Source organism: Ictidomys tridecemlineatus, chromosome 5 (assembly GCF_052094955.1).
Source record: "Ictidomys tridecemlineatus isolate mIctTri1 chromosome 5, mIctTri1.hap1, whole genome shotgun sequence".
NCBI classification, from domain to species: Eukaryota; Metazoa; Chordata; class Mammalia; order Rodentia; family Sciuridae; genus Ictidomys; species Ictidomys tridecemlineatus.
Window position 1 is genome coordinate 165,834,652 of NC_135481.1, and position 14,335 is coordinate 165,848,986.

The following is a 14,335-nucleotide window of genomic DNA, read 5'->3' on the forward strand; positions in this document are numbered from 1 at the left end:
AGCTGACGCAGGCGGCTCGGAAGGCGGAAGCTGCCTCTCTCCGACCGCTCAGGCAGCGCCGCGGCGCCTACACCTGGGGCCCCGACGTGCAAGCAGAGATGCCCAGCTTGCGGCGCCCGAGGGGGCGGTCACCGCTGGGGGCACCCCAGGCATCCCAGAGCAAAGGCTCTATCCAAATTTTTCCCCACGCTCTCCCTTCCCGCCCGGCCCAAAGTTCCCAAGGACGATGGGGTGCTGTGTGGGGCCCCAGGAGTCCACGCCGCCCAGCGAGTCTCAATCCCCCAACCCCTTCCAAGTTCCTCTCAGCAGTCCCCTCCCCATCAACCAGGAGGGAAGGGGCGTGTCCTGGACGGTCACGCCCCTCATGAATATTAATAAGCGCGCATGCGTCTTCCCTGGCGTGCTGGGTAGAGGTGGCCAGCCCCGGCCGCTGCTCCCAGACGGGCTCTCCGGGTCCCTCTCCGAGAGCCGGGCGGGCACGCGTCATTGTGTTACCTGCAGCCGGCCCGCGAGCTAGGCTTGGGGTTTTTTTTTCCCTCCCTCCCCCCTTTCCATGCAGCTGATCTGAAAGGGAATAAAAGGCTGCGCATAATCATAATAAAAGACGGGGAGCTCGAGAGAAGGAAAGAAAGCCGGGAGGTGGAAGAGGAGGGGGAGCGCCTCAAAGAAGCGATCAGAATAATAAAAGGAGGCCGGGCTCTTAGCCTTCTGGAACGGGCCGCTCTTGAAAGGGCTTTTGAAAAGTGGTGTTGTTTTCCAGTCGTGCATGCTCCAATCGGCGGAGTATATTAGAGCCGGGACGCGGCTGCCGCAGGGGCAGCGGCGACGGCAGCACCGGCGAGAGCACCAGCGCTAGCAGCAGCGGCGGCGTCCCGAGTGCCCGCGGCGCGCGGCGCAGCGATGCAGTCCCCACGGACGCGCGGCCGCCCCGGGCGCCCCCTGAGCCTCCTGCTTGCCCTGCTGTGTGCCCTGCGAGCCAAGGTAGGAATCTCTGCCAAGCCTCCTTCCCTGCCGTCTCCCTTCCCTCGAGGGGCCCTGGACGCGGGCGCCTGAGCGTGGCGAGCGGCCCCCTGAGTCTTAGGACGCCTGGCTTTCTAGCCCTACCCTTGCGCTTAAGAGGCTGCACCTGGGTTGAGAGCGCCAGCTTCCCTTGGGGAGCCCCACAGGCTGGAAGGATGACCCCTCCAGGCTGGGCAGGGAGCGTTCGCCCAACCTTACCCAAGGCAGGCGTCGGATTTACCCCCTCCCCCGCACTCATGTTTTAAGCCCCCTGAATCATGTTGAGTTCTTGAACCTAGTTTTGCAAAATTATTTTCACTTGGTGCAGCGGACTCGTCGGGCGGGCGGGGAGGGAATCGCTACCTCTGCCCTCGAAGAAAATAGTTTTCTCCCGTGGTGACCTTACTCCCTCCCTCACCTTCAGGTGTGCGGGGCCTCGGGTCAGTTCGAGTTGGAGATCCTGTCCATGCAAAACGTGAACGGAGAGCTGCAGAATGGGAACTGCTGCGGCGGCTCCCGGAACCCAGGGGACCGCAAGTGTACCCGCGACGAGTGTGACACGTACTTTAAAGTGTGCCTCAAGGAGTATCAATCCCGCGTCACGGCCGGGGGCCCCTGCAGCTTCGGCTCAGGGTCCACGCCTGTCATCGGGGGCAACACCTTCAACCTCAAGGCCAGCCGCGGAAACGACCGCAATCGCATCGTGCTGCCTTTCAGTTTCGCCTGGCCGGTGAGTGACCGACTCAGGGAGGGAAGTCGGGCAGAGGCTCGCAACCGCGTCTAGCCGGAGCCCTACTTTCCTTTGCCTGAGAGATTTAAAGGGTCTTGGCTTGAAGCTTGACGATAACTAAGGAGACATTTTAGGGTGGCGGGCCAGGGATCTGAGACTATAGTCAGACTTGGGCAGGTCAGGACCGGGCGGTCTCATCCGTGTTGCTGCTTGCTTAGTCCACAAAAGTGGGGACCCAAAGGGAATTGTGGGGGAAATCGCCTGGGATAGCTGGTTTAAACTTGCAAGTTGAAATCGCTGGAATAACTCCCACCACCCTTCCTCCCAGCCTGAGCCAGGAGGTCATTGTAGGTGATCTCTTTGCTTAACCAATGAAACCTGGTGCGCCGTTGAAGGCGACTCCGCGCAGTTGTGGGCTGAGAATGCCGTCCAAATTGGCACACTCCCCTTTCCCGTGAGCGGCCCGGAGGGCGGGTGTGTCCTTCCTGGAGGGTGTGGGGGGAGCCGGTTTCCCGCTGTTCCCCGGGAGACTTTGGTGTGTGCAAGGGCGCTCTCCGGGCTGGCTCCACATCCCGGGGGCGGTCGCCGCAGGGTGTGTGTGTGGGTGGGGGGGTCTTCTGGAGCGCGCCGGGCTGTAGGCCCAGGAACCCCCGCCCCCTGCCGGCCTCTTCCTGCCCCCGCCCCCGCGCGGTGTAGCCCTTATGGCCTCGCTTCCAGCGGTTCCCGGGCTCTGGAACAGCTGTGTTTGCAAACTTCCCGGGGAAGGGCGGGCGCAAACTCTTGTCCGGCGGGCACACGGCCGGCCCCCGCAAGCTCTTCGGGGGCCGTGCCAAGGCTTGAAGGGGCGGTCCGCTTGGAGGCAGTGCTTTAGGGTGCAAGTGTGTGGACCCTCATTACCCTCCGCCTCTCGCGGAGCAGCTCCAGGCCCGGGCCCAGCTGGCAGACCTGCAGCAAGGCCCTTGCAACATCCCAAAATGGGTGGAAGGAAGATGGGTGCGATTGCAGAAGGGGAGGAAAGGGAAATGTTGGGGGTGTGCCCGCTGTCCAGGAGGTGTGACTCACTGCCAGGACTGGGGCTTGGCCCAGCCTGTTCTTGGAGGGTGGGTGGTAAGTCGGGGGGCGGGGGAGCTCTGTGCCCCACAGGATTTCTTTGCGCCACGTGCTCTGATTGGGTGCGCTCTGCTGCCTCCTATCCGCGAACTCGGGCTGTGTGATTAGCAACTCCTGGAGGGGAGGAAAGCCTGTCTGGCTAGGTCTGCAGGAAGGCCAGGGAGGCTCCTAAGATACACGTTTACAAGAGCTAGTATTGTGGCATTAGGAAGTGCCCTCTGCTGTGGGTAATATCAGACAGTTAGCAAAAACATGCCTTTAAAAGGGCCTTATTTAAAAGGGTGTTATTTAAAAAGAGAACTATCTATGTGAAGTTCTCTTGAAATCTGAGGGTTGTTTCTGTTGTGGGATTTCACTTTTACAAAGAGTGTTTGTCTTGTCTGTTAATCCCCTATTAGGGAGAACTTTAAGCTAAAGACGTTGGCCACCTTTAAATCTGACGGGGGCCCAAGCTGACTGTGAATGCTGACTGCCCTTGAACTGTGTTTGGAGTTTAGGGGGACTGGGACAGCAGGTGGTTCCATCCTCTGGAGGATCAGTCCGGAGCCCCTCTGGCTTTTCACAAGACCATAAAAGGAATCTTATTACTGATGTGGAAAAGCAGAAGGCCTGGCTGAGATTCATTTTTGGAAAGTTGGGTCAGAATAGCTTAGACAAAAATGGAGTCTTGCTCCTTAACACCCCCTTCCCCCCCAAAAAGTGACCTAGAAGGTGTGTCTCTTCCTTTGACACTTGGCAGGAGTCCTCAGAGGAGAAGGAAATGGAAATGGTGTGAGAGGGTAGGGGAGGCGATTGATTTGCTGGTGCTCCTCTTTGCCTTCAGGCTTGAGCCGTCACCAACCATGAAATAGACTCTGGGCTTTTTTAGAATAGGGGGACTGCCAGCATAACTCTGAAAATGTGGTTCTTTTGAAGTTGGGCCAAATGCATGTATCACTCATAAACAAGTCTCCACCCTGCTACCCCAGAAAGGCCTGCCTTGAAATGTAAGCTTTACTTCCCAAGAGAAATTGGAGTTTAGGTGTATTGTTTTATTTTATTTTCCTGAATGTGGCTGGAGAAACACTCAGTCTGTAACTTTCAAGCATGACTCCAGGGTGAATGAAAGCCCTTAGCTGAGCACAGTGTTGAAGTAACACAGCTTCCTTCAATTTGGCAATTAATATTAATAAGTGTCTTCTTAAAAACTAATTTCTGGCTGGGGGTAAAGCTCATTGGCAGAGGGCTTGCTTAGCTCTTGTACCTTGGGTTCAATCCCCAGGACCAAAATAAAATAATTTGATTTCTTTGGATAGGTAATAACTCAATGTGGTACATAATTCAAGAGGTAACAAGGAGGCTAGATAGTTCAAAACAACCTCCAGACCACCTTAGTCTCACAGCCACCTAAGCTGCCAATTTGTAGGTAGCCACGATTGTCATGAGTCCTAAATTTGCTGACATTGGAAGAGCTATGATTGAGGAGCAGGGGTAGGTCAGTGGAGAAGGTCATGTGATTTGTGTCTTTGCTTTGGAATTATGACCCCAGTCAAACAACTGTTTGTACTGGAGAGGAAGAAGAGGAAATGATTTGGTAAGATGTGAAATTCAGCCCATTTTCAGCATTTGTGTGAGGAGCTCTGTAGAGGTGGGTCTCTCTGCCATATAGTATCTGATTACATCTCACTTGGTATCCACTTCCCTAGCCCTGGTCTTGTAGTTCTTAACCAGTGGTTTCTGATCACTTTACCCTCTCTGCTGCTAGGGGGCTTGCCTTGAAGCAACTAGCCTGATTTATGATCCTCAAATTTGGGGACCGAATGATAAGAACATCATTATGAGAGGTAATTGGGCTTAACAAGAAATGATTTGGGAATAACCATTTATAAATCACTGAAATGGTTAATTTGCACCTCCCAAAATGAGTACTAAGTCCCAGCAGAGCCTGCTTATTAAAAATGCATTATGTAATTACCACTCCTTCTTGGGAATCCTAGAACCCTGGTTAGGTAGGTGGTTTCATTGGTGGCCTTTGAGTGAAATGAATCTAGAGAAAATTTGAGGGAAATAATTGAAGTATCTGCCTTTTTAGCTTCGTATTTTAAATACCACTTATCTCATTCAAAGACTTGCTTTTTAATTTTTTTTTTTTTTTAGGAAAAATCAATGAAATATGATTCTTGCATACCAGAAAAATGCTAGCTTTGGTCCCCTTTACACTTAAGGTCTGAATGAATAATTGTCAGGTGTTTGAGTAAATAAATAGACTGTCACTGTATTAATCTCAATATAATTGACAAGTCCTTGCCTTTATGCCTCCAGATACTTCAAAAGGCAGAGAAACCAGGTTCTCATTTGAGCCTTTCTTTAGCCAATATTTGCAACTCACCTGTGTGGTCAGTGTGTGTACATACAGCACATGTATATGTGCCCAGTGCAAGGGACTTTGTGTGGAGGAAACACCCTGTGCCCTAAGAAATCTACCTCAAACTAAAGACACAGAATGACATCTCTGAGTAGCAAAACTAGGCTTAGCGCAAAGTGGAGTGGTGCTGACTTTGAAAGGGCTTCTCCCCCAAGGAATCCCTATTCCAGGTTCTTGGTCTAATTTTTTCTTCTCTTGCAGGTGTAACCTCTTCCCCCCGCCCCTTGTTGTCTTGTTTCTTAGCAACTTATTCAACTTATTGCAACCCACGAGCTCCACACCCATAATTCTATAGGGACTTAAAATGTGTAGAAAATGGTGAGGCTTTTGGCTAGAGACTGAAGGAGTTGAATGGGTGAGGTGGAGAGGTAGCAGCAACTTGGAGGCACCCCCTACCCCTCAATGCTGAAAACTAGTGATCTGAACGCAACCTAAAATCTTTACACCAAATAGTGGTCCTTTGGGGGACTTTTAAGATAGAAGCCATGTGGAAAGTTTAGCATGGAGAAAAAAAGTTAACATAGGGGAGGGGGTGGGGGTAACAAGAAACCTTCATGTTGTTGATCTGCAAACAGAGGCCTTGGCTGGATTCAGAGCAGCCACAGTTCCATTGTTAGAAGGGCCAAAATTGGTCCCAGTGTCAGGCTTTCAGGATTCCAGCATTAGAATGCATAATCTTTGGACATGCATACAATTAGCTTCATAATCAATAAAGACAAATATGCCTGAGACTTTTCCCTTGATGAACATTTAGAGGCATTCCTCTCACCTTCAAGGTTAGGATCCAGGCTGCTGAGAGCAGTGATCTTTGGCTACAGCTTTTAAATACATTTAAAAGAATAAAACTTAACCTGTTCTTCCCGTTGTTGAGAGAACAACTGGAAAGTAAAGATTCTAAAATTGTAGAAATGGAGAAAGTCCTGGGTTCCAAATTGTGCCACCTCTGCTGAATTGTGTTGTATTGGGACTTCTTATTGGTTTCTGATCACTGCATGGACTGCAGCCGCCTTGTGGCTCTTATTTTTATAGTGTCAGTGACATCTATCATTGGTGCAATGCATGTGCAGGGAAGAAATTCCACAGAGTGGTTCCCAGTGGTTAAAATGGGTACATAAATAGTCAAACATTCAGAGTCCTCCAGCAGTTAAGCCCAGTTTTTATGCACTTTTGGTAAATAAGTAGAAAGGACTCTTGTTCGGGCTTGCTCTGTGTGAACCGGACCGTTGTGCTTGGCTGGCTTCTCGGTATTCTATCTATTAACCTCGCCACCCTTTTGTAACTGGTGCATTTAATTATCAGTGGGATGCCTTTCAAACAGGTAAGGGTAATGATGGGAACTGAGGTAGGGGCCTCTCATTGAGAGTCTCAAATCTGTATATGAGCTCTGGGCCTCTTGGTGAGCCTTTGAGGTGGGCTTTGATGAGAAAATCACCCTTTGTAACCAGATCGGACGCTATTGACATGTCAAGCCCTGCAGACTTGATTGTTTTCTCTCTCTGAACGGAGCCTTGGCTTGTAGGGATGCAATAAGGGTAGTCATCCTCCTTCATCTCTCACCTTGCCAAAACCCTGTGGTATGGGGATTATGTGTGTGAGTGTATGTAAGTGTGCCCACACATGGACTCTCTTGAATCCTTTTTTGTTTAATATGTTTTGTGACTGGAATATTTTATACTCTGGCCACCCAGACACAGGCAGGACAATAGAGTTGGCCGAATTGACTAAAATGAGGATTACAGAGAAGAATGGGGCCTCTCCAAAAATACTGCTAATACAGGACAAGCGACAGGAAGCAACAGTTGAGTCAGCAGAGCGCAGGGCCCCCAACAGACCCGAGGGCCGACTGGCCATGCACAATGGCCGTGTTGGCAAGCTGGACATTCCCAGGATGTGCGTGCCTCCAGTGGGCCCGCCTGTCGCAGCGGCCTGGGGTTTTGGACGCCGCACGCGTGCCGTTTGGATGGCGGTTTGTTTGTGTCCATCAGCTTGGCAGGAGGGGAGGCAGCCGCTTCTCAAGGCTTGGTTTGGCTGCCACTGTTGCCAGGAAAAGGAAGCTCCCAGCTGCCAACACAATTACCTTTGTTTCTTACATCCCCCCTTCTTAATGTGGCAATTAAGTGCTTACCGCTCTGCCTAGTGCCAAGGTAACCACTGTGGAGTGGGGCAGGACACAGAACATAACCCTTGAGCAGCAGCCCAAGTGTGGAGGATGGGAGGAGGTGCTGGTGTCCTGGCCTTGGGAGAGGGACCTGGTGGCCTTGGCATGTCTTGGAGGCTTTGATGCCAGGAATCTCTTCTTGTTGAAAATTGCATGGAAATCTCCCCAACGGCACTTTTGAAAGCTGACCAGTCCTCTTCGATGCTGCAGGAGAATGGGAACCAGCCGCTGTGTGGCCAGGACATCCTTGGGCTTGGAGCTGGGTAGGGGCAGCAATGACTTGCATTGCAAATCTAGACTGACGCTCTGTTGACGTTCTTTCTGTGTTGGCCCCAGACTCTCATTCTGGGGGGAATAAAAAGATGCAATCCAGTTGACTCTTCCTAGAAGCCTTGGTTTTATACTTAGAAACCAAGAAAACCCCAGGTATTTGCTTTTTTTTCTCATTTGATTTTTATTATGAACTTGAGATTGAAGAGTTGGCCTTTCTGAGTCCCTTCCCCCTTTGGGGACTGGGGACTCAGCCTCTGTTGGCAGCAAGATTTGCTGTGGCCAATTGGGAATGACTTGATCATAGTGGATTGCTGATTTGTGGTCTGGTACCTGCTTTGATAGCATGAGGTGCACATGGTCTGGGATCTCAGTGTCCAGATGTATATTTAAGGATGTACAGAGGTCAGGCGTGGGCCTGGGAAAAATTAAAGCTCCCTAGCAACTAATAATCATTGCTAAATTATCTTGATTGTTGATCTATAGTGTGGGGATGGAGTGGGAGGTAAGAGTGCCTTCTAATAGGAACCGTGGAATGAATTCTTTTCTCTGAAGGCTGGGCACCCCAGGAGATTTGTTCTGGAACACAGATCCCTTCTTTGAAATAAGGGGGAGAAAAGGTCCAATCTTGGTGGCTGTCACTGCGGTCCTTACCCTCACCCCACCTCCATCTCTGAGAAGGAAGGCAGTGGGTAAGAAAACCATGATATCAGGCTTCTAGAGCTGAGGGTGCCATTCTAATCCCTCAAGAAATGGAGGGTGTAGGGCAGCAGCTTCTGAGGAGAGCGTGAGCCCGGAAACACTACTTGGTCTTCCAAGTCCTGGTGTAAGATCTAAGGATACCTTCTGCCTTAGTATTAAATGGAACTATACTGCCATGCCAGCCCAGTCCCAGGGCACCTTCCCTTGCTGTGGCATTTGGGTATTATGTGTTTAGCGCTTGTGCAAGTCTGTCAAAACTCTCGGTATCAATGCATTTAATCAGAGGATTAATTACAGCAATATTGTTGAAGTGGAGGATGTGGGCCTCAACGTGACCAGCAAATGAAGGGCTTAATTATACAGAATCCGCCACACATCTGGCCTCATTTCGACTTGGCTCTAGCCTCAAATCAGTAGAGAAATATAATTTCTTGCTGCTCATCAGGAAGAGTCCTATAATTTGTAGGAAGTCCTAAGAAACTTAAAGAGGTTGTAAATAAGGTGTAACTTTCACTAATAAAATATTAACGACGACAACAATGTGTTTGGACCGATGGCCACTAGCAGGGAGAGGGCTGGGTATGTGCCCTGGCTTGCCCGGTTTTGCTTGCTTTTTGTGAGCATTTTCCCACAGTTATCAGTGAACGAAATGGAATCCTACTCGGCTTGGAGTATGAAACATATTTCGGCTGAGTTCCAAGGCAGGGTCTATCACAAGATATTTTTATATTCAGAAACAACCTGCTGTGTCACCCTGAGAGCAGTGATGAATGAAACTCCCCCCCCCTTTTTTTTTTTGCTTTCCCTTGTGGGTGTCTTCTCTTGACAGCATTGTTTCTGGTGTATGATGTTATTCAACCAATACATGCTACTATTTTCTGTGCATTGGCTTCTGACAGTGGCCGAGCAGAGGATGCAAAAATGGGTTCGTTTTCCTTTTCTCTCCACCTGATTCGAGTCCTCTTCTCCAGTCCTGAGAGAGGTTTATCAAGACTCTTGGTGTTTTGTGAGACTAACCTCATGGTGAATTGCAAATGAAGATTTGAGTAAAATCGGAAAGTTGCTAATAGCTCTGGGTTTTGCGGAGAGGCTGGAATTCTGAGATAAGCCTGGGAGATAAAAAGTGCCTTCACTATAATAGCTGGCACCTTGCCAGTATCCAGGGAATTTGTTTAGTTAGTGGGCTCTGATTATTCCTGGAATGTTAGATCTTATTGACAGATAAGTTCATCAATAAACGCAATCCACGGGTGTGCGGTGATTTCTCCCTTTGTACTTTCTTTCCGTCTGTCCCCCCAACCCCGCCACCCAAGTTCGGTTGCCTTCTTTGTCTCTAGCAGTCTTTTTGCACCTACCCCCTCCTGCTTCCTAGAGTTACCTGATACTTGTGGGAGCTGGGATGGTCTCACAGACGGGGCTTTCAAAGGGGTTCTGAAAAGGAAAAGGGGGCCTCCCTGGAGACTGCCCCATCAGGGTCTGAAGTGTAACCTTAGCAATACCCCCTCGGTGCAAATACCTGAGTAGGCTAGCTTAGAATAAATTCTTTGTGTGTATGTGTGTGTTTTCTCATGCACTAAGGTTAGGATCTGGAAAGTTTTGGAAAACTATATGCCAAATGCTCTCATATAGGAGGTGGCATTTCCTGATCAGGACTTTGGGCTGCCTGCATGCATGATGACCCCAATGGTTCCCATCCAGGTGAAAGTAGTCATTTGTCAGTCTGGAAAGAGCACTGAGGCGGGGAGGGGAGTTCATCTGGATTTAAACATCCAAGACCTCAATGTGCTGGCTAATGGAATATTGTTTTGGTGGGGTGTGCAGGGAGGCCCAGAGAAAAACTATGTTGGGAAGCTGATCCCTGTTTCTGTATCACTAACCTGTTGCTTCTCTATCTTGCAGAGGTCCTATACTTTGCTTGTGGAGGCGTGGGACTCCAGTAATGACACTGTTCGTAAGTATCACATCAGTGGATTCTTTAAATATGTGGAAGTAGGGGCTAGGTGGACCTGTCTGGCTGTATCTGCTACCTCAGTACTCAGGAGAACTTCCACCACCCTCTGCCATATGTTCTAACCCCCATCTAGGGCCCGTGTGTCAGTGGAGTCTGTACCTTAACTTTCCCTAGCACTTTGGCTTAGAATATTAAGTAGTCAGAACAGACTCCCAGTTAGCTCAGTCCCTAAATAAGGGACCTAGATTATCTCTGGAATAAAGATCTTAATGGTTTAACAACGTTAAAACCTTGTAGACTGCTACAGGATCAAAGTAGTGACTTTTTAAAAGTCCATTTAAACTTTTAAGTGAGTGTTTAATCTCTCATCAGAAAGATAAAGCCATAAAGGTGGCGCTGGGCTCTAAAGACCGACCTTGAATTTCACTTGGTGGGCAGGTGAGCTTCGGGCCTGTCTGAGTTTCCCACACTGAGCACCACAAACCTTTCATTGAAGCGGAATTTCAGAGCCCCACAGCTGTGACCTGCCTTGTCCTCTTCTGAAAGATGGCTCTGTTTTCGGAGCAGGTTACTTTTCAGGACTGAGAAGGGGTGGGTTTTGGTGGAGGCCATGGAGTGCATGTGTTAGAATGGCAGCAGCCTGGTTTATACAGTAGTCGCACTCTTAGTTGTAACTTACCATGTTTTCCCTTACGAGCCAAAACTGCAAGTTCCCATTTTGATGGTGGAGTCTCGGTGGTTGTCATTGGAAAACTTGATTCACACTGAAATCTCTTGGTCCATGTATGAGGAAGATGCAATCCAATTTCTTGTGTTTACTTTCTGTGCTTCTTGGAATGTCTTGTGCCTTCTTCTCTACTGACCCTTTCTTATGTTTTCACAGCTAATACCCTCCATCTTTCCCCCTTCTCTCACATTGCTTTTTTTTTTTAGAGATCTGAGAGGTCAAAGCCCAATGTGGGCACAGGGAGGGCTGGGGTTTTGCTCTGTGGGCAGCTTTCAATGGCTGGCTCATTGGGCCACTTGGGGCCACAGAATTCATGACAGAGGCTCACAGCCATTTAGTGCACTCTTCTTGCCTTCTCTCTTCAGTCCAGCTACGAGGTTGCATCTCTGTCTGGAGGGCAGCTTGTACAAGTCTAGGTTCTGAGCTGTCCTCCCTAAGGGCACTCTTGTTCCACTGTGGCAGGTGTTTATATGTCTGGATGGTGGCAGGGGAGCTTTGCCAGCTTTGGTTATGGCTGATACTAGTTAGGGTCATTGATATCTGTTTATTCTTCCCTCCCAACAGTGTTGAGGATTGTGTGACTGTTATGTCACTGTGACCTGCTCACAGTGCTGACCAACATTAGGAAGGTGGAGGTGGGATGGGGGAAAAAATGGGCTCTTCAAATGTTGCGTGAATGATGTTCTCTTCCCTGTTAGCTGTTAAAACAGTCCATCTGGTAGAATTAACATCCTGGGGTCTATCCTGACCTGTGATAAGAAACTATGTTGGGTCAGGACACTTTGTTGGGGATGGCTGAGAAGACCCCCAAATTCCCTCAGAACCTTTCCTGGGCCTCCAGTGCTGCACAGCTCAGGGAGCTGTGCCCTTAGAGACTGAGAGTCCATCCAGAGCTGCTCAAGGTAGCCCCCGGTAGCCCCAGTTTGGGGTTCTGGGATGTCTCATCTCTTGCTGGAAATAAAGAAGACTGGAGTCGGAACAAAGTACTTTGAAACCTCAACTTTTGGGGAGTTTGGCCACTGAAACTCTCGGTGAGCCCTAATGAAGAGAGCTGGTGGGTTTGGTGGAAATGGTTTATCCTCTTTCCTGTTCACCCTCTCTTTTGCGATGTTTCCAGAGTATCTCAGATTTACTCTAGTTGAAACCAAACTTGAGATCTCCCTTCCCCAAGAGTAATCCCTTTCCCAGGGCCCTTTCTTGATTATGAGCACTAATATTTGGATATTCAGTGCCATAGCCAGAAATCCAGAATGTACCTTGCATACCTGCTCTCTGTTAGTGTTCTTGTCAATACTACATTTCAGAGTCCGAAAATCTTTAACCCTTAACTCAAAATCTGGCTTCTTCCTGCCATCATCCTGGTCAAAGTCACTGTTGGCTCATGCCTGAACTATCTCTTAGAATTGCTGCCAGCTCTTCTACCCATCTTCTCTGGTCCACCCCCAGACAGTGCTTCACTGTCCAGTCTTTTTGGAACATCATATTTGGTTGTCTTCCTTTCTGTTTAAAAAGCCAACCACTCAGTGACTTCCTGTTGCTGCTGGGACAGGTTTTCATGGGACTCCTAAGGCCTCTCCATCCCAGCCTTGTCTCCGCCTTACAGACCATAATGTTACATAACATTGTCATCCATGTCTGTATCCTAGCTTTTGTCCTTGAATTCATTACATTTTTCTCTCTGCATCCGGGCCTTTGCGTGGGTTGTTTGCAGTTGCCTGAAATGTCTTGCTCCTTTCTCTTCACTCTCTGCTCCTCCCAACAGAACGTTGTCCACGAGAGCAGAGTTGAGGATATTGAGGAACTCAAATGGAGCTGGCTGCCCTTTGGTACCCAAGCAAGTTGTAGCAGAATTTCTTCTTATAGCAGCTTTGCCCATGAACCCCCATGAGCAGAATCTGGGCCTGGTAAAACCCAGGTGCTGTTCATGTGTTAGAAGGGATTTTCCAAGGATGACCCTCCTGCCAGCAGCCCTCCAAGGTCATTTGTTTTGGGACCACAGTACTTAAGGGGTCCCAATTATTTTCTTTGCCAGAGCAAATGATTTCAGATTATTGTGATGCTTCATTAATGACAAACATAAACAGGCATGGTTCAGACTCAGTTTCCTTTTTAGGATGGCTTTATCTGCTCAGGCTCTCATCTAGGTTTTTAGGTTGGCATTGTTCTGGGGCTGTAATCATGTGACCCTCCTCCTCTCCTCCTTGGCCTTCAAGGCTGTATGGGTGCTCTGTGATAATCTGCACGCAGGATGGTAACATCCTTTCTAGTCACAAGCCTGGACTACCAAAACAGCCATCCCAGGTGCACTTATGATCCAAACTGACAGGAGGAAAGAATCGGGTGGCAGCCCAGAAGCAGCAGGCAGGAAGCTTGCTCTTCATGACCCAGACACACTAGCGTCCTGCCTTGGCAGGTGCGAAGCTATTTTACCGTTCTGTTAGCTCCATTGAGGATTGATTGTGAAGTGATCATCTTCAGGGCATTTGCCAGAAATGGGTAGAGGACATACTGAACTGAGATTCATGTGTCTGTCTTCTGCACCCTGAGGATTGTGCTGGAGGCTTGTCTGAATTGTTTGTTGTTGATACCAGCCCAAGAGAAGCTGTATGCCTTTGAGCCATAACTAGTATGTCGAAATGATTCCTTTATTCAGATCTTGTAACCACGTGGCAATAGCCCACTATACCTCTTAACTGAACCAGCAGAACAAACATGCACTTTGAGGAGGGGCATTTTTGTCATTCTTTAGTCTGTGTTTATTTGCAAAAACTGAAATGAGTGAAGTGTTACCTGCAAGTGGTTCTCTGTGTACTAGGTGTAAGTCTGCAGGTATGTGGGCTTGTTGGAGGCTTGTCTTGCCCACACGACAGTTGGAGAACCCCAGGGTGAATTCTGGGGCTGAGTTGGAAGTGGAGCATGTGGATGAAGCCACCCAGGAGTTCCTTACTCTGGTCACCTACATGGCTTGTGTAGCTTTGTGAAGCAGCACAGGCCCAGAGCCTAGAAAAACAGTGGTGTGGGTGTGTAAGAATCACAAAGGCATTGCAAGTAGGCTCTAAGGCTGTCTCTCCAAGGTGGCCTTGAATTTGACAAGGTGGTGAAGGGCTAGAGCTGGCAGGTTTAAGAAAACAAACATAGCACCAGGCTGTGTGGGTACTGAGCTGGTGCCTCCTTGCCGGTTCACATCCCTCCCCTGAGCTGGCTCTGGAGTCTGGTACTATTTTTGTACCTGTCTCTTCTCTCACACTAGATTGTAAGTGACCTCAGGGCAGGGGCCACTTCTT

The 14,335-nt window shown here is 49.3% G+C and overlaps 1 protein-coding gene across 2 annotated transcripts in view; it reads left to right on the forward strand.

Moving 5' to 3' along the window:
• The first annotated feature begins 397 nt into the window (after positions 1–397).
• Jag1 (jagged canonical Notch ligand 1) overlaps positions 398–14,335 on the forward strand; it is a 36,557-nt gene continuing 22,619 nt past the window's right edge. Inside the window, exons 1-3 of one of the 2 annotated variants that reach the window (XM_040274806.2) lie at positions 398–981; positions 1,424–1,729; positions 10,273–10,324. In XM_040274806.2, coding sequence (XP_040130740.2) covers positions 901–981; positions 1,424–1,729; positions 10,273–10,324 — 439 coding nt within the window. In that variant the 5' untranslated portion in view covers positions 398–900. The remainder of the gene's footprint in view (positions 982–1,423; positions 1,730–10,272; positions 10,325–14,335) is intronic. The other variant, XM_005320477.4, reaches the window with a different exon arrangement.